This window comes from Taudactylus pleione, unplaced genomic scaffold (genome assembly GCF_031769625.1).
Source record: "Taudactylus pleione unplaced genomic scaffold, aTauple2 ptg000535l, whole genome shotgun sequence".
Taxonomy (NCBI): Eukaryota; Metazoa; Chordata; class Amphibia; order Anura; family Myobatrachidae; genus Taudactylus; species Taudactylus pleione.
In genome coordinates, this window is record NW_028284937.1 from 9,457,322 (window position 1) to 9,483,676 (window position 26,355).

General features: G+C 44.9%; 1 protein-coding gene across 3 annotated transcripts in view; it reads left to right on the forward strand.

Moving 5' to 3' along the window:
• The window catches only part of LOC148501100 (serine/threonine-protein kinase BRSK2-like), a 338,299-nt gene that overhangs the window by 294,690 nt on the left and 17,254 nt on the right, over nt 1-26,355 (forward strand). For 2 of the 3 annotated variants that reach the window (XM_088450950.1, XM_088450951.1), the window contains exons 11-15: nt 1,380-1,477; nt 9,839-9,989; nt 11,672-11,732; nt 13,957-14,488; nt 24,327-24,375. In XM_088450950.1, coding sequence (XP_088307076.1) covers nt 1,380-1,477; nt 9,839-9,989; nt 11,672-11,732; nt 13,957-14,488; nt 24,327-24,375 — 891 coding nt within the window. The remainder of the gene's footprint in view (nt 1-1,379; nt 1,478-9,838; nt 9,990-11,671; nt 11,733-13,956; nt 14,489-24,326; nt 24,376-26,355) is intronic. The other variant, XM_088450952.1, reaches the window with a different exon arrangement.

The following is a 26,355-nucleotide window of genomic DNA, read 5'->3' on the forward strand; positions in this document are numbered from 1 at the left end:
GGAAAGCGAAACTTTCAGGAGCTAGCACCTGACAGGCAACGCCATCTATATATGGCATTGCCTAAGAGAAGCTTATGGGCTTCTTACCAGAGACTTCCCAGATAGGGTTGCAAAAGGATCCTGTGGCTCTTACGCGCAGTAGGACTCTTGGGTCTTAAACCGCACAGTTTGTTGGGACTGTGACTGTCGGGGTGGCGCTCTCTGTATTTTAACCGTCGGCATTCTGACTGTCGGGATCCTGACTACATGAGAGTTTGACCAAATCACTAACTTTTAAGCCAATTACTGAATATATATATATATATGGTCGCGATGGTCCTTCTATTACCGCACACCGTAACTCCATTAGATCAGGTAGTGGAGTATGATGTAAAGTTTATTTTCACCCCTGGCAATGTACTCGTATCCAGTATTTACAATGCCAAGAAGAAGAGCAAAGAAACAATGCAATCAATGAGTTTAAGAAACAGTATAGCAAACCAGTGGAAATAGTATACTGTATTATTCAAACCTTTTCCCACCAGTTCATCTTAATGTCTGCAATAGAGTGTTTGATAAAATGCAATACAATTCTGTAATAGAAATAGTAACTGTTATTTATAGATGAGTCTGGGTTTATTGCAGCATTAAGATTTCATCGGTGTGCTATAAACTACATTTACTATTTGTGTGGCTGAAATGCTACAAATCTATCTGTAGCAATCACCCAGGCAACACGCTAACACATCGAAGGTATTTAATGCAGGGGCATATTAAGAGAGGAGGGGGCCCGTGTGCATTCCCCGTCCCCGGCGGCCGGCAGCGCACTTACCGCGCTGCCGGCCGCAGCAATAGACTGTGAGCACTGGTCTGTGCCCAGAGTTTACTGCGCATGTGCAGGTCACTTGGAAAATGGCGCAGACGCCATTTGTCCACTGCGCAGGCGCAAAACGTCGGTAAAATGGCCGTTGCGGCCGTTTCCAGTCGTTTAGTGCAGTGCTGCTACAGCCTACTCAGGACTTCGGAGAGGTAAGTATTGAAAAATATGGGTGCAGGGTTTGCGGTGGGGGCCTGTGTGCACCACACACCCTGCACCCATTATGAATACGCCCCTGATTTAATACATGGGGTAGGTGTACTAAGCCTTGGAGAGCGATATAGTGGAGAGAAATAAACTACCAACCAATCAGCTCCTAACTGTCATTTTTCAAACACAGCCTGTAACATGTTAGTTAGGAGCTGATTGGTTGGTAGTTTCTCCACTTTATCAATCTCTAAGGCTTAGTACATAGACCCCAACTGTGTAATATCAGAAGAAACATTTAAGTTGTTTCCTTTACAATTACTATTCTCATTTGCACACATTATAATGTTTTGCTTTGTCTTGTTTTTTTTTGCAGTGAAAACCAAGAGAAGATGATTTATTACCTACTCCTTGATCGCAAGGAGAGATATCCTAGTTGTGAGGATGAAGATCTTCCTCCTCGGAATGATATAGGTATGCATGATGCGGTAGGGCGTCTCCTGCAATCTGTTCTGCGCTTTAGTTTTTACTACACAACAACATTTCCTCCTTACAGTATATACAGCATAACGCAACACAGAACTGACGTTAAAACATCACTATACATAAATACAAAGGGGCTGATTCAGATCTGCACGCAATACCGACATGTACGCAGCTTGAGCAATTGTTAGCCATTGCGCATGCATAAAAAACGCTCTATGCATGTGCAGCGATTGTTTTGCAGTCATGCACACACAGAGGAATCACTCGCAAAGTGAGTGACCGGTAGTCTGTGTTTGGGGGAGGTAACGGGGGATGGGTAGAAAAACGCAGCACTGGTTTTTGTGAGACCATAAATTAGCCAGTGTGTTCTTGCTCGCAGTAGGAGAGCCCTTTCTGCATAACTGGACACCCGCTATGTCTGTGATAGGTTAGACTTACTCAGAAGGCTGATGGCCACCAGATCTGCGTTCAGTGTTTCCGGTTTTGCGGTTGAGCGGCATATGTGAGATACTTTCAGTGGGCATCTCTTAGCCCTGGGTAGCGAGTAGATCATTAGCATATTTTCGCAATTGCGTCCCGTGAGAAATTGCAGCTGTGATAACATTTGCTGGGAAGGGGGCCCGGCGCAAATCCAGGGGGGGGCGTGATCAGTGTGATCGCCCCCCCCCCCCCCCCCCCACAAGCTGAACTGCTGCTGCTGTTCAGCTGAGCTGCTGACAGATAAGAGGAAAGGGTATAGGGGTGGCATCGGACCTGGGAACCCGCCAAATCACTCCAACAAGCCCGGGTAATTAGAAACCGCCCCCCGCCTCTCTCCGCGCCCCTGCCTATACATACCTTTGGGATGCTGGCACCGGAATTCTGAGTGGTCTCAGGATTCCTGCGCCGGATCACAATTACATCCCGGTGCAGTCCGTATACCTTCTTCCACCAATTTGTCTGACTATATGCAATAGAGTATGAGATAAAATGTAATATGATTGTATAATATTGTCAGTAAAAGTTCAGGGGTCTGAATGTCGGTATTAAGCATGTTGAAAATGGTCTTAAACTCGACACTTCACATATTGACACTCACAATGTTGACACTGACATAATATCGATGTGTTCCACATTTTGACATAATGCATGTCGACAGTACTATTCTACCCTAACCCTAACCACAGCCTAACCCTCATATGTTCATAATGTAGACATTGTAATCATCTAAACATTTTGTCAATTTCAACATTAATGTAGATATTCTTAACTGCATGCAGATCCATTTGACTTAGACTGAATTGTTACTGAGCATCCTGCTTATTTTGGGACGTTACACTCTGCAGTATTATTCCCACAGCATACCACCAACCGGGCCCTCACTCAGTACTGTATGTGTGTGCTCAGCTTTAGGGCTTTATGATAAACCAAACGGCAGCAGAAATATTGGAATAGAGTGTACGTCATCTTATTGTCAATTAGGTGATATTATTTTAACAATTTGGAGGATAGCTATATTTTTTCTCTATTGGGCAGTGGAAGCGCTTTATACGAAATATAAGTGGTTTCATTACTGACTGTGGAATATAGTATTTTTCTCAGTCATGCTGGGAGAAACTTCACATACTTAGAGGAGCATTGTGAGTACAAGCAGTTAGTATGTGATGGGATGTGAGCAGGGGAACGCCTTCCATCATCTACTTCCTTTCAAAGGCTAAAAGTCTGCTTACATGCTCAAACTAACTGAAATAACAAGCTATAGCTTCCTCTGATTTAACAATGCTCGTATCTCCCATCCACAAATCTATACAGAATGATTCCATTACCATGACAACTGCAAGTTAATCGCTCTGACCTAATGTACTTTAATACCTGTGCACGCAATCCGCATTCTGTTCCATATCTCTTCTGTTCCAAATTTGGAGGGGTAACTGAGGACAGACAGGAGCTGACATAAAGATCATTGACGTGTATGGAGAGACATAGGTACAGAACACAAGGCTGTCTTCATAATGTAGATGACTGAGCAGGGACAAGCAGAGGAGAAAGTGTTTTACTCTCACACATCTCTGCTCCATCATATTCTCTACAAATACAGCCAAATTTGCGTTCCATAGGGATCAATGATCTCTGTATGAGCTGCCACATTTCCTCCGATAACCTGTCATAAATGGTACATAGGAGGGATGGGATGTAGTAATGTTTATGTACATATAGCCTTGGCTTTCTCTGCACTGCTTTCCAAGTACCTGCTGACTGATGCAACAGAGAGAAGCTCTACCCCTGTCCTCTAACATTTCAATGTAACAAACAGGTGGAGCAGATAATATTGTGGATGATTTTCTATATTCTAAGCCCTTCTGTTACATTAGGTTTCATAATGTTATTTCAGGTTTTTGTAGGGGAGGTTCTAAATTAAAAAGTATTTGCCATTAACTACTGTATATTGATGTGATGCTTAAAGAAAAGTATTTAAAGTTAAAAAAAGTATTAGCCATGTCATATCTCATCATATAACCGTTATATACAGCACGTCTAATTTACTTATACTACTGTATACAAACAGTAAAATATATATGAATCTTGGGCCTTATTTAGCTACGGACGGAATTGCAAAGCTTTGCAATTCCGTCTGTGCAGATACGCTAATGTACAGGAGGCATCACGCCTCCTGCTGCATTGCGTATCCGAGCTGCCTTGTCCAAAGCAGCATCGGATAGTCTGCGGAACATCGGCCGGCCTCGGTAACCCGCCGCAGATGAGAGGCAGAAGCCAGGAAATGTCCTTCAGCCGACGGAGATCGTGACTTCTTTCCTCCCCCCAATGGCGGCAACACGTCCCCACCCACAAGTGGCAGCAGACTGTCACTGCACAGAATGGGTTATGCGCCTGCGCAGATTCCCGATCATCGGGAATCCGCGTGGAGCAGTGCACTAGCGTACACTGCTGAATAAGGCACCTTGGGCCTGATTCAGACCCACTCGCGAGCGGCTGTCCGCTCGCAAGTGGGTCAATGTTCTGGACTGAGCATGCGCACGATGGAGGGAGCTCCGTCGTGCGCATGCGCCAGACGCGAAGAGCGAAGGAAAGTCCTTCGCTCGTTGTGTCTGATCAAAGGGGGCGTGCTGTCGATGTTGATTGACAGCACGCCCCCTTTGGTAAGCGTGCCGGGGGCGTGCCTCCCTGACGGGGGCGTTCCCACGGGAACGCCTCCCGTCAGAAGCCGGCCCACTGACATCACTAGTGATGTCAGTGGGAGTGATTTTGGCTCTGATAGAGCCAAAATCACTCTGGAGCTTGCGGTTGAAAACTTCAACCGCAGGCTCCGGCTCGCAGTTTCGATGGTCGCGATGGTCAAGACCATCGCGGCCATCAAACTGCACGCTCGTATAGCCTGTGGGTGGTGACCCACAGCTATACGAGCGTCCAGGAGGACGCTCCATTTTCATGGAGGCCGGCCCTCATTCAGAGCGTGCGCTCTGCTCAGAGCGTACGGCTCTGAATGAGGGCCCTTGTCCACAAACTACTTTGTACAATAAGAATGTGGTTTGAAAGCTTTGAATAAAAGTCTGTACTTGGTGGTTATAAGTGGAACTCAAGCACCTATTATTTTACCTCTGGGGATCGCCAGGAACTTGTATTTCCACATAAATATTCCAGTGTATGTAGCATCATATTTACAATAAATTGTTATATATGGTCATTAATGACTTGCCAAAACTAACAACAGCCTTAAGCTTGGTACACACCATGTTGATCACTCAGCAGATCAGATAAACGCTCTGATCAACGCAGCCTTTGTCAGATCGATTTGTATGAACCTGTACACAGTGAGTACATTCTGCAATGGATCGGAAGTTTGAGCATCTTAAATATTTAAGACGGACAGATGTGTTGCTGCAGCCACGTTAAACAGCCCTTCTAGTCACGCCTAGTCCCGTGTGAGTTGGCTCATGCCGAATATTTTTTTGTGCATCTTTTCCAACTCAAATGCGTCTAATTCGCAATGTGATGTGAATAAGACGCACAGGCAGACTTTGCTGATTAAACTGTTATGCGGCAGTGTATGTTCTGTGTGTGACTGCAGCTGTATCTGTATACTGTAAGAAATGCTATATTACAGTGTCAGCGGCTGTGTTCCGCACCACGTTCCATTGTGATGATTTTACAGACAAGGCCGCACGCAGAACATACACATGTCACATATCATATTGCTGCATATACTGTATATATTATCGCATCGTGAATAAGACTTGTGGTGAAAAAGACTCCTGAAAACACGCTTGGCATGAGTGCACTTACACGGTACTAGACACGACTAGAAGGGCATTGAAAATAAGACACATTTGCTGTGAAAAAGACACTGCACGGCCACGTCGCACAGGAGCCTGTGGCTCTAATGCACCATGTATAACGCAACACATAACGGAGGGAGTAGAGTTGAGGAAGGACATATCTGAAAGATGCAACCTCCCTATCTGACCGTTTGCAGGAGGGTTTTAAGCCGTTTATCAGCTAACACTCCTGCAATTACACCTATACAATCATCGGGCTGATTGGCCCGATGATTATATAGGTGTGCACCCATCTTTAATGGGATCAGTGCCCAAGGATGGAAAAAACCATCATCCACACGTCTGCAATTGACAGATTTGGTCCACGGGCCTGAAAATCTTTGGTTAACACTGAAGTAAAGACTGTAATTGTTACTTGTCAGTTAAATAACAGTCCGCAGCCAGGTGCCTCTGTTCTTATTTTATTGCCTATAAGATTGAGCTATCACATAACAGTAAAAGTGTAATTTTGCAAAGTAATATCCACCTGGTATATGCTATCATAACTTGGCAGCAGCAGGCGCACAGGCCCCGGAGAGATTGCAAATCAGTAATGTGATTTCCATTCTGTCAGTTGTAGAATATCTTCTCCCCTCAGCCTTCTAACAGTCATAATCACAGATTGTCCCAGTTCCTGAGATGGAAATAACACTGGTTATAAGGTTCATCCTCTCTCCTACAAATGCCATAAACATGTGTGAGTCCTGAAATTTCGGATTAGTGTTGATAAAAATAGATATCACCATGTGAGTTTTACATATAAATGTGGATCCATTATCCAGATCCCAGAATGCTTGTTGGTTGTCTAAGCATTCTGGTTTCTTACACATTTTCATATCCATAACTACTGTACTTACTGCAGGGGTGGTTTAAGAGAGGAGGGGGCCCGTGTGCAGTCTCTGTACGGGCCCCCTCCTCTCCACCCACACATGCAGGTCTCCGGAAACATAGCATCCACGCTACCATGTTTCTGGAAACAGCACTAGTGCGCATGTGCAAATCACTGGGAAGATGGCTGCAGCGGCCATTGTCCTGGTGATTTTAGTCTGTGGCCCCGGACAGCGCAGGACTTCGGAGAGTTAAGTATAGTAATTATTTGGATACAGGGTGTGGGCCCCCCTGGACCCAGGGGCCTGTGTGCACCGCACACCCTGCACCCATTATAGATACGCATAGACTTACTGGTCTGCTAAGGTCACCTATACCTCAGCCACATGATTGAGATCCAGGGCGATGACTTTATCTTATGGGATCTCATATTTGAAAACCTATTATCTACCAAGCTTAGAAAATCACAATGCAAAAAATAAATAAAAAAATAAGTCCATGACAACTGGCATAATAGATATCACACCTGTATGTAACATGTGCATGCTCATTATTATTATCCTTTATTTATATGGCGCCACATAAAGTACATAAGCAAATGAGCAAACAAGAAAACAGTGACTTACAGTACAAAATAAAGCAGGACAAGGACAAAGTTTATATACATTGCTGCAACAGTGATCATAAAACTCAAAAAAGCAGCAGGACGTCAGCAACCAAGTCTTAGGTGCCCTTGTGGGGAGTTTGGAGAAGATGATTGTATGAGTGAGGGAAGGAGAAGCACATGAGGGAAGAGGGCCCTGCTCATGAGAGCTTACTTTCTAAAGGGGAAGAGTAGACAGACAGTGGTGAAACAGATGGGGTAGACCGTGAGGAAGAAGCATAGAGCAGCAGGTTAGAATGACAGCTGGAAGGCTTTGATAAGGTAGTGGGTCTTGAGAGCCCCTTTGAAGATTTGTAGTGAGGTGGAGAGTCTGATAGGGAGAGGGAGAGAGTTCCAGAGGTATGGAGTAGCACGGGCAAAATCTTGGAGGCGGGAGTGGGAGGAAGTAATCAGTTGGCAGGAGAGGCGGCATACATTTGTTGAGCGAAGTGGGCGGGCAGGAGTGTGAAGTGAGATGAGGTCAGAGATGTAAGTGGGAAAGAATTGGGTGAAGGCTTTGTAGGTGAGTGTAAGAACCATGAATTGGGTTCTGAAGGTAAATTGAAGCCAGTGTAAGGCTTGAAGGAGAAGGGAGGCAGATGTAGAACCTTTGGAGAGGAAGATGAGCCAAGCAGCAGTATTAGGACAGATTGAAGTGGAGTGAGGTGAGAGTTAGGGAGACTAGATAAGTGGAGGTTACAATAGTCTAATTTACTGTAGAGATTACCAGTGAGTGGATGAGGGTCTTAGTTGCCTCCAGGGTGATAAAGGGTCTGATCCTGGAAATATTTTTGAGATGGAAGCGGAAGGACTGTGAGGAACTGAACGAGAGGGAGGAGTCGAGGACAACTCCAAGACAGCGCACATGGGGGATAGAGGAGATAGTTGTGCCATTAATAGATAATTAAATTGTAGGAAGTGAGGTTTTGCGGGAGGGTGGAAAGATGATTAGCTCAGTCTTAAGGTGCATATCCACTACACAATAAAAATGAATGATTTTGACATCGTTATCATTCAATCGAGCAGTGAATATGCCGGCAAAGACCAGCGATGTGCGCTCCCGCTGATCGTTGTTGGCATGTGTCATCGCCTGAACATGCAGGCCAACCTGCTGATATAGACAGGCTATGCATGTTTGGGGATGAGGGAGGGTGCCTGCACTGAATGACATATCGTTCAATGTGGGCACATTATCCACTGAACAGTATGATGAACGATTGAACGATTACGATGTTGTAATCATAGAGTTGTTCTACACTCGTGTAGTGGATATGCACCTTTAGACATGTTAAGTTTAAGAAAGCGCTGGGATATCCAGGAAGAGCAGAAAGGCAGTTGGAGATATGAATGAGGAGAGAGGGGGAGAGGTCAAGGGAGGAAAGGTAGATCTGAGTATCATCAGCATAAAGATGATATTGGAGGACAAAAGAGCTGATGAGTTCTCCTAAAGAAGATGTATAGAGGGAGAATAGGAGAGGTCCAAAAACAGAAGCTTAGTGAACACCTACTATAGTGGAAATGGGGAGGTGGAGACATGAGTGGAGACAGAGAAGGAACGGTCAGAGAGGTAGGAGGACAGCCAGGAGAGGGCAGTATCACGTAGACCAAGGGAGTGACGGAACTGCATGAGGAGAGGGTGGTCCACAGTGTCAATGAGCAGAGAGTAGTGGCCCTTGGATTTGGCAGCAAGGAGGTCATTGCTGACTTTTGTAAGGGCAGTTTCAGTGAAGTGGAGAAAACGGAAGCCAGATTGAACTGGGTCAAGCAGAGAGTGGAAAGAAAGAAAGGTGGTTGTAGACAATGCGCTCAAGGAGTTTGGAGGCAAAGGGAGGAGAGAGATGGGTCGGTAGTTAGAGAGAGTGTTAGGATCAAGGATAGGTTTTTAAAAATGGGGGAGACAAGGGCATGCTTGAATGCAGATGGGACAGTGCCAGGTAATAGTTTTAGCTCTCATGCTTTTTCTTGCTACAATGTTATTTTATATTTAAAGTTAAAGCAGTTGGTGCAGTATTTGTAGAATTATTGTAGTAATAAACATTCCAGCTTAAAAACTTAAATAGCAACATTATTTGTACAGTAATTCTTCAAAATGACTGTCTCAATGTATTAAAAGAACATGCATAGTTAGTTATGTTTATTACCTGCACAAGTTGTGCAAGCCCCATCAGTTAGCGGAGTTTGTGAAGACTCTTATCAAACATTATTTTTCTTAGGGCGCACTTGCACAACCATGTTTCCACCCTTCCTCCGTTGCCTTCTGAGCAGAGCAGTCAGAGGGAATGACAGTGACTCTCTAACAGCCTTGGGAACCATTGGTCTATATTGTGATGCTTCTATTTACGCAGCCAACATAGAAATTGGACAATGCACCAAAACATTTCAAATTGTCAAAACTTCTTCTATTTTGTTGTGCGAAAAATTTAACCTCCATATGTCCCTTTTCCAATGTCAATTAATACTATGACAAATTGCTCATCTTTATCTGTCTGTTATATAAAGGAACAACAGCCATGAATACTTTCCCTACTACAGTATTCTATTAATTATAACTTCTGTCTTTCATAGACCCTCCACGCAAACGAGTAGACTCCCCAATGCTGAATCGTCATGGAAAGCGTCGCCCTGAACGAAAGTCAATGGAAGTCTTGAGTGTGACGGACGGGGGCTCACCAGTTCCCGCGCGACGTGCTATTGAGATGGCGCAGCACAGTCAAAGGTAGCGCAATAAATGGCTTCAATGAGATCAATGTCTAGTTCATAGAAATGAGTTTCGGTAAACAGCTGCTATTAATCATCTATTTTGTAGCCAAATCTAATCCCCAAGTTATAATTTTGTGTGTTCCACCTTCTGACTCAGTGAACACAAGCTAAGAACTCATGTGTCACTTTTCCCATCTAAAAGTCTTGAAAACACAATAGAATAGTGAGTAGAAAAAAAATGTCTTCTTAATATATTTACATATGTTAATTTATAGCACAAAGACATTATTATAGCACTTACGAACACAAATAGAATTCACCTAGTGATGGAAATTGAAAATCGATTTATGAAACCAATCAATACGGTATGATATAGATCAATCCCCCTGCGTCCGATGTAGTGAGCAAAATATATATAATGAATTAATAGATTCTGCCGTAGTGATATAAGATGCATTAATATTCTTTCCGAGAGACAACCAGTTGCTTATTTCACAGCTCTCTTCCACTGGTTAGAGACTATCCTAGCAAGACAAGAGTTACTGTGAGTTCATCAGAACGACCACACGATATGCCGTTCACCAGTCGCATCCACAAGCATGGGGTCGTTCATCAGATTGAGCAGCATGTAGACTCGATCTGTTGATGCAATGAATGACCCCTGGGTGCATGCATGGTCGCTCATAGAGGGTACAGACTGGCCAATGTGGATCACCGGATCGGGCGATATATTGACTATCGTGTACCCAGCTTAACAGCAGAGCTGGGCAGCCTCCAGCAATAGTAAAGGCACTGGGGAAGAGAATTAGGTGTGTGCTTGGAGATAGAGCGGAGAAGCTGCGAATAGGGGGATGAGTCTTATTCACAACTCTTCCCACATAAGATAGGTCTCCTCCTTGGAGACGGGGTATGGGCTGTCATCTTGCGAGCAGTCACTGAGAACGCACACAAAGTCCAGTGCTGTACTTCTCTGAAATTCTGAATAGACTGAGAAATAGGATGCAACTGCAGGAATGTGTTTAATAACTGCACATCTGCAGAATATCGATAATGTAAGCCAGTGGTTCTAAACTCCACTCCTCAAGTACCCCCCAACAGCTTATATTTTCAGGATTTTCTGTCTGTGGTAACAAATGGGATAATTACTGACCCAGCAAAATAGATTAATTCACCTGTGTATGATTACAGAAATCCACAAAACATGACCTGTAGGGGGTACTTGAGACCTGGAGTTGGTACCAACTATCAATGTAATTTCCCTGATTATCGTCCATAATTGATTTGTATGTGCTGATCCTGTATCGATTCAGATTGTCTATTTGGAAGCTCCGATTGTTCATCCCTAGTTTGAACTAATTGTAAAGATACTGTATATAACTGTAATAGATCCAATTTATTTTTATTATATTAATACTATGTGATCACATTCTTCCTGTAGAGACAAGATATGCACACCGTGGTTACTTTGGAGGGAAATTGTGTTTTTTTTTTTTAAAGAGAGAGAGAGAAAGAGAGAGAGTGCAAATCATATAAAATTGCTGGATGTGGAAGCCATCAGCATCCTGAAATCACAGTACTTGACCTATATATCTGTCTGGCTGAAATCTAATCCTTCTAAAGCATACAATTTAAAACAGGGCAGCAAAGGGTCAGATTCTTTGTTTCGTGAGTAGAGAGTAATAGATCTTTCTTATGTAGGTCCAGATCTGTCAGCGGTGCATCGACTGGTCTCTCATCCAGCCCCCTCAGCAGCCCAAGGGTAAGTATTGAGAAGGAAATCCTCAATTTTGCAGATGAAATTACAGCACAGCTCTGGACTGAAATCCACTGATAGACATCCTAACATTGGCATATTAGCCATCACTACAGCAGCCCACATTATATGCTTCTGGCGCCATCTCAGTAGTCCGCAATACAAACACTGTCTCTAGTCCTCATGTTACAGTTCAGGCCAAGTCAGCCAATGAAGGGCTGGTCATTGTAAGTTAGGAAGTTTAGCATTAGAATTATGGCACGGTGGAAGAATTATATATGGTACATAGATTTTGGAGATTTCTGTGTACCGTTAAAAATGTTTTCACTAATCTGACCTCATTTATGAAGTGCAAAATAGCCGATACACAGATTGAAGTCCTCTCTATCAGCGTTTTGTACCACAGTTTCCAGAAGTGCACCTAGATCTCCATGAAAGCGCATAGAGAAAATGGCAGCTTTTGCGGTGGAGCAGATGTAGGTATATCCTGGGTCCAGACCTGGAGAGTACTTTTTCTAGCTGCAGCTAGGACCACCAGTAAAGGTGCGCACACACTGGGTGATTAAAGTGGATGACTGAACGATATCGTTATCGTTCAGTCGTCCACTTTATCGTCCATTTTTAACACCAAAACGATGAACGATGCGCGTTCCCGCGGGTCGTTCATCATTATCGTTCATCGGGTAAACATGCAGGCCAACCTGACGATATTGTCAGGTTGCTGCATGTTGGGGAATGGGGGAGAGAGCCCGGTGCTGAACGATATAGTTAATGATATCGTTCAGCGGGTGTGCTCAATGTCATGAACGACATTGAGCACAGCCTGCAGGGGACACACTAGACGATATCGCTCAGGGAGCATATCGTCTAGTGTGTATGCACCTTTAGTGTTTTTACCAGTTTCTCATTTCTAAGTTGATCGATCTAAAGTAAAAGCACAAATAAAATCGCCACATGTCCCGGTGTCCTCTCATTTTATGATTAAGTTAATAAATACAGTAAGGCTAAATTGAGCAGCAGGTTGGGAGATAAAATGGTAGGAGGGTGAACTTTCCATGTGTTGTTCACACTTTTGCACAGGAACACTCTTTGGCCGGGATGTACTAACAGGGAAAATGCGGTAAAACCCCCGAAAATGCAGTTTTTGGGGGTTTCACCACATTCCCCAAATGTACTAAGCACCTTCGTTCCGATGGCGTTACTCAATAGAAGCTTACGGGCTTCTTATGGGGACGCATCCAATCAGATCCCTCACATCACCCCCTCAGCCTTCTGAAACATAGAAGGACGCCAGAGGGACTTCTGGGTGTTAAACTCGGAAGCCCCTCTGTCCAGAGTCATCGCAAAGGACAGCTCTTATCGGGAGAGGTGTCCTCTGTGATAATCTAGGTACATACCGCTGTAATGAACCGTGGTATGTACTCGTAGTCAGGGGGGAATGTACCGTATCGCGGATGCTTAGTACATCCGCCCTTTATCTGTATCTCTGCACAACTAGGTGCACTTCTGGTTTGTGGAAGCATCTTAACGTGGAGTGGGAAAAGACATTTCGCTAATCTTAAATTTGGGTGCTGAGCTGGAGGATGACATGTAGAGGACCCTTAGTTTAGAGAGAAGTGCAGAACAATGAGGGACCTTGACAAAGGCCAACATTGGAGGATAGCGCTGGTGTATGAGTTTAAAATAGGCTCAGTATATTTCTGACTAGTATGGGTGGAGTTGTAAGAAATTATTACAAAGCATTGGAGGAAATGTATCAGTGACACAACATAAGCACAAAAACATTACACTAATGCAGGAGCAGGGTGCCTATGTGTGAGCACTACAGGTTTAGGCACTATTTTTTTGAATCATTCAACCATAACAGTAATAAGTTTAATTTTAGAAAAGTGCTAGATTGTGGTCTCCTGCGCCAGTTTTTATAAGTGACTGTCAATGTGGTTAACAGTCCTAATATCTTGAGGTTTGTTCTATGTTTTTTTTTTGTAAACGTAGAGACTTACCTTGGCAAATCATGGTACTGTCAGACAAAGTAAACACCAAAAGAAAAATAATCTTGAATATTTTATTTTCTTGTTTTTCTACCTGTTTGAGCACTGCCATTTCTGAAAGTCCATACCTGTAATACATGTTCAACACACACCAATAGAACACCATGTCCAATCACATTGCTCCATCTCATTGTCCAACATCAATGCCCATCGGGCACTTTTCTGTCCCCCCTTGCCAGAGTCCCGTTTTCACTTTCTCCCCCACACCGCTGGAAGCCACTGATGGGGAGGATCCCCGTGCCATCTGGCAGTCCAAAGCTGCTCACCGCCAGCCTGACCCGAAGACCCAAACGTTGCCCGCTAAGACCAGCCTGGGAGAGAAGCCCCTCCACACCATTAAATCCAATCCCCTACCCATTACCATGACTGCCTCCTCCCCATCGCATGACTCCTCCACTTCACCGCATCGCTCCCCATTATCCCCCCCATTCTTCCCGTCCTCACTGCCTGCTCGTTTCTTCCCTGGTACTAAATCCTCCACCAAATCTATCCCTTTGCCGCAGGTGACCCCTCACCCTTCTCCCCGAGGTAGTCCCCTCCCTACCCCGCTGGGCACCCCAGTGCATACGCCCAAGGACAGTCCGACTGGGACGCCCAGTGGTACCCCTCCCTCAAGTCCTGGTGTTGGTGGGGTGGCTTGGAAGACAAGACTCAACTCCATCAAGAACAGTTTCCTGGGATCCCCACGTTTCCACCGTCGGAAATTGCAAGGTAGGTTTTAATTTTGTTTTTTGTTTTTTTACTGTATAAGGTTGACATCTAGTGGCAGAGCATGGCATGGCGGTTACATGACATCAAGATGGCTGCAGCTAAAATGAATGCTCATTATATGTGGAGAAGATTGATAGCTACAGCATTTCTAGACTAGAATTTAGCTTACCTTTTCTTCTTTCAAAACCTTTAGATTCCTTAATTTTTTATACTTCTGTAAACCCCCTCTTAGAAACTAAAATGTTTTTTTTAATAATAATTACTATTAAATCTTTAAATAGATCATATATAATGATATTCTGCTGTGTGCATTAACGCACTTCAAGTATATTTTTATACATACATATACAGTGACTTCTCCTGCACCTTGCTTTGTGTTTTCAATTTCAACAGAGTAGCAGCTTTCCATACATTTGATGGGTTACAGCATGGGTACCCACTATTTCTGTATTATTGAATAATACCAAATTGCTTAGTCTTCAGTGTGCATTTACTAAGAATCTGTTTATCAAAGCCGCCAATGATAGGGGTTTTTGATAGATGGATTTAAAGTGGAAACAATAATAGGTGCTAAACCAGCCTGGTTTAACAAATCACCCATTAGTACTGTAAATATACCCCTTCCTCTTTGTTTACTAAATGGCAGACACTAATATTTGGGTGAAAGATCAAGGGGACAGGGTAGAGGGGACCCTGAGCACTGGTATATATCTGGCTTGGTTGGTAAAACCACGTGAGAGTAAAAAAATAAATAAATGAATTACAGACCCTATATGGGTATGGAGAAGTAGCCTAGTGGAGGTTCTCCCATAAGAGTTGCATAGAGCAATATGTCAAAGAGAAAGATAGTACTCTCTTAGCTGGGGCACTCAATCTGTTATTAAAACTTAACATTTATTGGTTTATATATAATATAAAAAGGTGAAAATATTGAAATTGCATTTTACAAATGAGACATAACCCAAACAGACAAACACAAAGCAGTAATTTATACACTGATCACCAGATTGATACTGAGGAAACCAGATAGTAAAACAAGAGGTCAGGATTATCTGTGTACAGACGATGGAGTTCAGATATTAAACCTAGGTCAAAAAATCCCAGGTCCAAGGTCTAAAACAAATAATTAAGCTTGGAACAACCAAATGGTAACCAAGGCAGTAATATTACATATTGTGTGATACTGTAATCACCAAGGCGAGGATATATATAAATGGCCATAAATCAATGGAGATAAACTCTCAAGTAATGCTTTCCGGCATACACAAAGCAAACAGTACATTTAATAGAGATCAGATGATGGGTGTCAGAAATTAAGATGAACCCGAGAGATCAAAATGTGGTGTGTATATGTGTACAGACGCTAGTATCTCAAAGTAACTTCTTGCTTTGGTGTTGCATGGCACACGATGATCATATGCAACTACATGCAAAAAATGCCAAATGATAGAGACAGAAAGAGTACAGGTCCCTCTAGTGTAGTATGGATGAAATGGCTGCTGCACACCATGTGCCGGGGGCAGTGAATGGTGCATGAGCGGATCTTCTACCAATACCTGGTAGTATGAAAGAAGAAAGTGGACGTCTGCTGTTAGTTCCACTCTGAGGGTCAGTCTGATACAGCTAGCACAGACTGGCTCACACAGAGTGGGAACACAATGAGAGTGTCTTATGCTGTGTACACACTGGCCAATATATTGGCCGATCATGTCTGTGAACCGTGTCATTCATAGACATATCACATTGACTGTGCTGCAGAGCCAATGGATAGATATGCCTGCAGACATATCTGTCCTCGGCAAGTGTGTAAGGGCAGTCCACAGACCGCCCGTACACACACACAGCGGCAGCCGTGGGGATGGGTGGTGGCCCCACCTCCCTGCCAGCAGGACCCGTGGCTGCCAGATGACAGGTGATGGTTGTTCAGTGTGTATGAACGACCATCATCTAAAGATATATCTGCAGATCACTCGATCTGTAGATATATCTTTCAGGTGTATACCCACCTTTAAATATGAGATGAAGTGATAGTGGGATATTAAAACAGGGTGCTGCTTCCTGCTGTATGTGGAGTTGCACAGTGAACAGCTGGTGTGCGGCCTCATATGGTAAACCCCAATCAGAAAGGTACATGAGCATGGAGAGCCCACAGCATCATATAATGCACCTCTGCCCCCCTGGTGGTAATAGTGTAGGGTAGGCTGAGAGGATTAGCTTGAATGGGCGGTCCGTAAATAAGAAAATACCTGCTTTATCTCTGTGGCCAGTGCTGCAGTAATGCTGCTGGGGCAGTGCTCCATGGGCCTGATTCAGAGCTAGGAATAGAGCATACTTGCCTACCCTCCTGATTTGGTCGGGAGCCTCCCAAAAATCGGGTGCCGCTCCCGGCCCCCCGGAAAGGTCGGCAAACCTCCCGGTCCCCGGCAATCCATCTACCCTCCAACGCGAATACAGTATAATCCCCGGTAGCGGGGGGAGGGGGTGGTGATGCGATTTGCGCTGAATCGCGTCATCGTGGCCCTGCTCCCTGCTTCACTATGCCATTTATCTCGGCATTGTGAAGAGGGGGCAGGGACGTGAACGCCCTGTCATGCCCATGCCCCTCCCCCCATTGACGAGTCATGTTTCGGACCATGCCCCCTTTTGATGTGACACACCCCCCAAGCTGAGGACGCCCAACAGCTCCATCCTGGAAGGAGGGAGCTAGAAGTCAACAACTCTGGAATAGAGTAAGATAGAGCAAGTAACTGTGCACCTAGTCAAACCGTGTTGCAATGCAAAGGGTGGAAATACTTACTTTTCTTCTTCGGGGTCCATGGGGTCCACAGCCATTACGTTGGGTATGAATCCCGGTCACCAAACAGTTAATACAAATGAGCTCTCTGCTCTCAGGATGCACCGGGTTTCCTCCTCATATACCCCACCTCCTGCCTCAGGTAGCCAGTTCTTCCTGTTTGGTGTGTTCACCACATAGACAGTGGGACTGCTGGAGCAGTCCTGCAGACGAGTACAAAAAAAAAGAAAAAAAAAGAGATTTTTACCCTCTATCTCAGCGGGTGGTCTGAGCTGTCCTGGAAGCAGCCTCGCGCCTGATTGGAGGCGCACCGGCCACACGTTGCAACTACCTCCTCCGGCGCCGCACCGCTAGCCTCGGCAGGTCCTTGGCAGGGGATTCGGCAGGAGCTTTCTGGCCCTGGACCGCAACTGGATCAAGGGGATGGCAGGTAAGCAGGTGGTCGCGGCAGCCGCTGACGCCGGGACCACGTGGCGGTCCGGCCTCCGGCGGTGAGACTGGCCGGAGGCGCGCTGCAGTCAGGAGGCATACAGCTTGTTCTCCTAGCCTAGACCGCCGGGATTTGATGTTCCTGACCAGCCGGGCTTTTGTCGGCGGCCAGGTCAGTTTACCGGGCAGGTCCAAGCAGCATAGGGGAGGTACGCTTCCCCGGCGGCCCCTCCCCCAATCCACATGCTAGTTCAGTCCTCTGGCACAGTTGATTGTGGATTGTTCCTCCCAGCCTCCATATAGGGCAGCCAGAGTGTATGTCAGTTGCTCTCTGAATGCTGCTCCTACAAGAGGGACGCTGGGCAGTCTCCCTGTATACCTTACCTACTGCTGGTCTAGGTTTTTACAGGGCTCTATCCTACCTAAGCTGAGGCTGATTATGGTAGTGAGAGCTTATATGCATATGGCTCGCAGAGTATTTATGCATGACATGTGATTGTTGTTTATGGATACTGTTTCTTCTGTAAAAGAACTGTAATTCCTGTATACTGTCACTGTCTCTCCCCTTTCCTTGCTACAGGTGTGTGGGTTGAGAGTAGAAAGCAGCACATAGACACTCAGAACCAGTGGCATAGTGTTATGTCTAAGGAGTCTGAGGGTCAGGTGGCGGGAGCCCCGTTGCTGATATCCTGTGTAGCCTGCAAGGCAGGTTTGTCCCCACAGGACTTTCTACAAAATGGGCTTTCTGGGAACTGTTTCAGACAGCCACCACACCAATTAAGTTTGCCTGTTTTAGACCCTGAGCCTCCTTGGGCATCATTTTCTCAGGTTATGGCTCAGGTGGCGGAACGGCTGGCTGCCCCGGTACCACCGGTTTGGGGTTTGCCTCAGCAGATGCATCCTATGCCCATGATGTGGCCGCCTTGGATGGATCCTGGTGCTGGTAAGGTTATGGCATCATCCTCAGGGGTTTTTCAGCCTCAGGCTGTCAAGCCAAAGCAGCCTAAATCTAGGTGCCATGTACCGCCTTACATGGGTGAGTACTCGAGTGCCTCCTCCTCTGAGGAACAGGCACAGGACTTTTCGCAGGAGTCTAGCTCCGAGGAGGGTGATGATCATTTCCCAGTAGCCGATGTCCCTTTTCTGATAAGGGCTGTAAAATCGGTGTTAAATATCGAGGAAGGGGATCTTCCGCTTAGGAAAGCCCCCCTGTTCAAGCGCGAAAAAGTGGTTAAGGCAGAATTCCCAAAGTCTGAACATTTATCAGAACTTATGGAGGAAGCCTGGGTCCGTCCGGATAAGATAAGCCATTCTTCTAAAAGAATGGCGCTTCTATATCCTTTTCCAGCAGAGGACTGTGCCAAGTGGGAGAATCCACCATCAGTTGATGTGCATGTGGCACAGCTGATTAAAGGTACCACTTTGCTAATCCCAGCAGTTTCGCTGAAGGAAACCACGGATAGGAGACTGGAGTCTTGTCTCAAATAATTTTTTTCGCTGGCAGGAACGGCCACCCACCCAGCTATGGCCACTGCTGGGTAGCAAAAGCTATTGAGGAGTGGGCCAAAACTCTAACGGAGTCTTTACCAGATGCCTCTAAGGAGCAACTGGATATGATCTCCTTTATTAGAGAACGGGCCTCTTATTTGGGTGATGCCGCCTTGGATGCAGGGATCCTTTCCTCTAAAGTTTCAGCTGAGTCCGTGGTGGCATGTAGGATCCTCTGATTGAAGGATTGGAGGGCAGATGTTGGGTCCAAAAAGTCCCTAGAATTCCTTCCATTCACAGGAGGTGTGCTCTTTGGTCCAGAACTGGACAAAATTGTATCCTCCATGGCAGCCTCAAAGACGGCAGGTTTATCATCAGCAACCTCGTCTAAATTGAGGAGGGCATCCTTTCGGGGGTTTTGGCCGCAGGGCAAGGCCAAAGGTCAGCCCTCAGTGAGATTTCCACCAAGAAAGGCAGGACCCAGGAAGCCCTGGCAGAACAAATGTCCAGGATCTAGTGTCCAGGATAAACCAGTGGCCTGATGGGACGGGCCTCCCCCTGGGGGATCCCAGGGTGGGGGGGCCGACTGCTTCGGTTCTCAGAGCCCTGGCACCTCACGACGGAGGATGCCTGTGTTCGGGGAGTTGTTTCCCGAGGATACGCCCTGACGTTTTGGAGGACTCCTCCTCAAAGGTTCTTTTGTGTAAACCCGCAGGTGGGTTCAGAAAGAGCTTTGGCCCTTCAGAAGGCTATTCTTGCCTTACTAGCATCAGAAGTAGTGATTCTGGTGCCAGAGAACAAGTTCCGAGAGGGGTTTTACTCCAATCTGTTCTTGGTTCTGAAACCGAATGGGTCATACCGGCCTATTCTAAATCTGAGAGAGCTCAACAAATTTGTTCGAGCCCCCGGGTTCAGGATGGAAACATTGCGATCGATTGTGTTGGCAATGGAACAGGGGGACTATATGGTGTCCCTAGACATAAAAGATGCCTACCTTCACATCCCAATCACACAGGCTCATCAAAAGTTTCTTCGTTTTGCGGTAGGGGAGGAACATTTTCAGTTCCAGGCCCTGCCGTTTGGCCTGTCCACAGCCCCTCGGGTATTCACCAAGGTGATGGCAGTGATGATGGCATGCCTCAGGCGCCAAGGCGTCAGGATTTTGCCTTACTTGGACGACCTCCTGTTGCTGGGGCAGTCCCCACAGCAGTTACAGGATCATTTGAGGCTGACAGTATCATGTCTGTACAGTCACGGCTGGATCATAAACTGGCAAAAGTCGTCACCCTGTCCGGTACAACAGATGTGTCATTTGGGAGCGAGATTGGACTCCGTGGTGCAGAGAATATATCTGCCGGAGGAGAAGATCCTTGCTCTACAATCACGAATACGCAGGTTGCTTCGCAACAGGCAAATATCCGTTCTAGTAGCCATGCAGGTCCTGGGGTCGATGGTGGCCACCTTCAGGATGGTGGAATACACTCAATTCCACTCCAGACCACTGCAGCAATTCCTTCTGTCTCACTGGAACAAGGATCATCGCACGATCAGGTCCCAGCTGCTGCATCTCTCTCCAGAGGTACGGTTGTCCCTGACCTGGTGGTTGCAGACAAAGCATCTCAGGCAGGATCGCCCCTTTTGGGTGTCGGATTGGACATTAGTCAAAACCGACGCCAGTCTTCAAGGTTGGGGGGTGATGACGGGGTCACACACTTTCCAAGGAAAGTGGTCAGTGACGGAAAGCCGGCTACCGATAAATATCCTGGAACTAAGAGCTATATTCAAAGCTTTAGTGCAGGCTCAGGAAATCTTAAAGGGCAGGTCGGTGCAGATACAGCCGGACAATCACACCGCGGTCGCCTACCTAAATCATCAAGGGGACACGAGGAGTCGGGCCGCCTTGGCAGAGGTATCAAGAATCCTGGTATGGGCAGAGACTCATCTGCCCACGATATCTGCCGTGTTCATTCCAGGAATCCTGAATTGGGAGGCCGATTTTCTCAGTCGGCAAGAGATAAATGCAGGGGAATGGGCCCTACATCCACAGGTTTTTCGGAACCTTGTGGACAGGTGGGGTCTACCAGAAATAGATCTGATGGCATCAAAAAGGAACAACAAGGTTCCCAGGTACGGATCCTGGACAAGAGAGCCGAGTTTGTAGACGCACTGACAGTAAAGTGGCATTACAAGCTGGTATATCTGTTTCCCCCGTTTGCTCTTCTGCCCAGAGTGGTCAGAAAGATCAAACAAGAGGGCAGCACCGTCATATTAATAGCTCCGGCGTGGCCAAGACGGCACTGGTTCACATATCTACGGTCTCTCTCCATAGACACTCCATGGCCTCTGCCATTGAGACCGGATCTGTTGCTACAGGGTCCCTGCTGGTACCCGGATCTTCATCGGCTATCTTTGACAGCATGGTTCTTGAGGCCTCCGTCTTGAGGGAAAAGGGGTTTTCCGAGTCTGTTATATGGACGATGCTGAAGGCATGGAAACCATCCTCAGCCCGTATATATTATATGGTTTGGCATACTTTCTTTCAGTGGTGTGAACTGAAAGGGTATGATCCACATAAATTCCTGATATCCAGAGTGCTGGATTTGCTTCAAAGCGGTCTGGAAAAAGGGCTACGCCTGGCCTCTTTAAGGGTACAGGTGTCAGCTCTTTCAGTCTGGTTCCAACATAAAATTGCTCTGAGACCGGATATAAAGACCTTTTTTCAGGGGGTGTTGAGGATTCAGCCTCCCTTCGTTTCCCCGGTTGTTCCGTGGGACTTGACTCTAGTTCTGAAGGTTTTACAGGCTCCTCCGTTCGAGCCTTTAAATTCAATAGACATCAAGTGGCTAACAGCAAAGACGGTATTCCTCCTTGCTATGGCATCTGCACGTAGAGTGTCGGATTTAGCTGCGCTTTCCTCCCGGGAGCCGTTCTTGATATTTCATCAAGATAGAGCAGTACTACGTACTAGGGAGGGTTACCTTCCGAAAGTGGTGTCTAAATTTCATATTAATGAAGAAATAGTAGTTCCAACATTTCAGGGCACAAGTCTCTCACAAGGTGAGGCTTCCCTGGATGTGGTCCGTGCATTGAGAATTTATGTTAAACGCACGAGCAAATGGAGGAAGTCCGATTCATTTTTAGTTCTTTACGGTTGTCATAAGCGTGGCTGGCCAGCCAATAAACAGACACTGGCCAGGTGGATTCGCATGGCAATTTCATTGGCTTATACACAGGCTGGTATGCGTGTGCTGGATTCAGTGACAGCACATTCTACTAGGGCGGTAGGTCCATCATAGGCGGCCCGCCGGGGTGCTTCTGCTGAGCAATTATGTAAAGCAGCCACATGGTCTTCCATCCATACCTTTGTCAAATCTTATGCCTTTGACACTTTTGCCTCTCAGGATGCCTCCTTCAGGCGTAGGATTCTCCTCTCTTCCGAGAGTCAGGAGCGTCCCCGCCCGTAGGGTTAGTGCTTTGGGATATCCCCAACGTAATGGCTGTGGACCCCATGGACCCCGAAGAAGAAAATAAGAGTTATGGTATAACATACCTTTGTTAACTCTTTTTCTTCAAGGTCCATGGGGTCAACAGGACACCCACCCAGACGCACCTGTAGTTCTGGGGGAGGTTTTCCGTAGTTCTTCTCTTGAGAGTCTGAACTTGTGAGTATGGGTCTTTTCTTTCTTACCCTTTGTTTGTCTCTGCCTGCTTGAGCTTGGTAACGAACTGGCTACCTGAGGCAGGAAGTGGGGTATATGAGGAGGAAACCTGGTGCATCCTGGGAGCTCGTTTGTATTAACTGTTTGGTGGTGACCAAGATTCATACCCAACGTAATGGCTGTGGACCCCATGGACCTCGAAGAAAAAGAGTTATCAAAGGCATGTTATACCATAACTCTTATTTTTTTGCATGTGGGGTAAATACTGTCAGCTTTTGCATGTAGCCCACAAATGCTGGACAGCTTTATTTTTACACTGCAATTTAGATGTCAGTTTGGATTTGGACACACCCCTCCCAAATGTAAAGGCCCACATACATCAGCAATCTATTATGGTAATTCTGCAATTTGCAATCGATTGTGTATAAAAATCTGCAATGTTTGGGCTTCACAGATTGCAGATTGTAACCAAAAAGTTATAGGAATTGTTAAATCAGATTGTCCAACATATTGGATTTCACAAATGGATTGGGGCTGTAAATTGCTTGTGTATGGGCATGATCAGCAGATTTGCAGACCGTTACTGGCAGAATGATGGGCCTTTCAAGATTGGCAGATCTGTGTTTGCTAAAAATGATCTGCAAATCACTGAAAAATATCTGTAATGTATGGGTGCAGATTGCTAGATTGGGAAATCCTAAAATCAGGCAATACATCTTCAAATTATTAAATTGTGGTTTTGGTTTGATTGCTGATGTATGGGGGCCTTTACTCTATTCCCAACTCAGGCCCCATGTGGTGACTCCTGGGTCAGATCAGACACATATTTCACCGGGTAGGGATTTTTAATCATGCATTGAGAAGCCCTACATGGCGAAACGCACATCTGATCCTGACCACAGATTGATATATGGACATTTATAGATATCTTTGCCTTAGGTTGGTGATCTCAGTATCACACAATATGTAATTTACTGCTTTGGTTACCAGTTGGTTGTTCCAAGCTTAATTATTTGTTTTAGACCTTGGATCTAGAATATTTTTGACCTAGGTCTATTATCTAAACTCCTTCTTCTCTACACCGATAATCCTGACCTCTCGTCTTACTATATGGTTTCCTTGGTGTGTCTATTACAGTTATGTGTTTGTCTGTTGGGGATTGTCATTCGTAAGACAAATGCAATTTTAATACTTTCACTTATAAACCAATAAACGTTAAGTCTTAATAATTGATAGATTCAGTGCCCCAGCTAAGAGAGTACTTTCTTCTTCTTTGACATATTACTAATATTTTGGTACCAATGAATATGATGTCAGTTTTGCAATATTTTATCTTTTACATTTTATAGTTGCCCAATTATCACTCTAATTCATCATTGTAAACACCTATTGTCAGACTTTTGTTGAATAAATATTATTATAAATCCTACCCATTGGTTTCTTGTTGTCTCTTTACTTGTTTCTTCAGTACCGACGCCGGAAGAAATGTCCAGTCTTACACCAGAATCCTCACCAGAGTGAGTGTCACTATTTGTTATTATTTTGGATTCTGCCTTTGTCCTGTGCTGTCCAAAATGGAATGGTGACTAATTTGGCATCCTTACCAGTATGCCACGTGATGCTAGTAACTAAAAACACGGGTACTTATAGTGACATTAGAAACAGTGGCTTCCAAAGTCAGACCCATTTACATGTGTTGCACTAATTAACATCAGCGTGAATGAAAGAATCACAGAAAAGTGTGTTATAAAATTTTTGATTTTCTGTTGTACTTAAAAAAATTTGTCATAAAAAGTATTGCACAAATAAACATCTATAGCTCTTTTTAGAAAAAGTAATGGAGTCCAGGTGTATATGGCTATTGCCTGTGATAGCTGCGCATAAGATATTTGATTCTCCCTAACTGGCCCCTTTCCATGCGGCTACCAACGCTTTTTTTACTCATTTCCGGCCAAGACTTATGAAAATAAAGTCTTTTGCTATATAAAGGTGCTCCTTGTTTGGACAAGCCATCCCTGACAAAGTGCGTGAGTTGCACGAAACGCATTGGGGAATATTACAGTGAAGGTCTGCGGTGCTATTTGGACACACAGCCGCACTGCTTGCCCGCCGAAGTGATGTCATCACCACCGGCCCGCTGGGCCAATCACAGCAGTGACAAAGGCAGTGGACACAGCTGACAGGAACAGTCAGCAGGGACAAGCACACCACCGCGGACCTTTCTGCTCCCCACCCGGAAATCCGCATAGCGGGGACTTATACCATCACCAGCATAAAGTAGGGCAGTTAGTGAGAATCAACATCTTGTGCACGGCTATCATGGGCGATAGCCATATATATCTGGACTCAGAAAAGCAAACATGGCAAATATTTAATACAAGCACATTGGATCCTCAATTTTTTCTGTATCAATTGGACAGATTATTATCTTTGAATTATGTAAAGGGAGGAGGGGAAAAAAATTTTTTTTTCTGATATTGTGAATACTAATTGTTACAATTGTATCATATCACCAAATACAAAAGCTGCAAGTTATTAAGTCCATAAACAGTGTTTTGTGATATTGAGATCATTATATTTCTTTGAATTCAAAATCATTTTAATTATATGCTGTAAGTCTATATTGTGGCCATCTATATATCTATATATATTTGTACTATTAAACATTGATTTACTTTAATATTGAGAGCACTTCATTGTTCTAATCTTATTGTTGGTTTATACCTGTACTCCACTACTTTTTCTAAAAAGAGCTAGAAATGTTTATTTGTGCCTTTTGTATGCGAAAAATGTTTTAACCTTTTTCCATTGTAGGTGCCACTTTTTATGTACATTTATTACTATACTATAATATACAGCAATACTTTCTTCCCTTTTATGATTTTCTGATGCCCAAAAATTTTTTTGTATTTTTTCTGGGATACATTTTGTGTTAGTCGCTGATAAGTGCAGCAGTATTATTTATAAAATAAAAATGAGTTTTCTCCACCCTTCTAAAAGTACAACCCATGGTACGCAGTCGCCATCTCTAATGCCAGTTATCTCGCATGCAACTGCGACCGCCATTATATAGTTAGGCTCACACGTGCACAGTAAAAGTGTTCTGGTGTTTACGTGCATGCACAGTAGCAAAAAGACCCTCTCAATTGCAAACATCAGTATAGTGTCCATTTCTTTTTCAGGCCTTTTGATTGGTTGCATTTTGTGGAGGCTGGCTCACAGAACATCACTGCCTAGATGATGTTTAATGTGGACATAATTATTGATGCTGTTTTAAATGTATGCATTTTTATTGGTGCTATTATTTTATGTGGGCATTATTATTAGGGCTATTTTTGACCATCTTGATGCCTAGATACAATTAGGAGGGTGCCGTACTATAGATAGACAGTAAAAAGGTCGACAATGTCTAGATAGACACCAGATGTTAGACAGTCAATAGGATGAATGGGACAAAAGGTCGACAGTAACAAAAGGTCGACCCACTAAATGTCGAC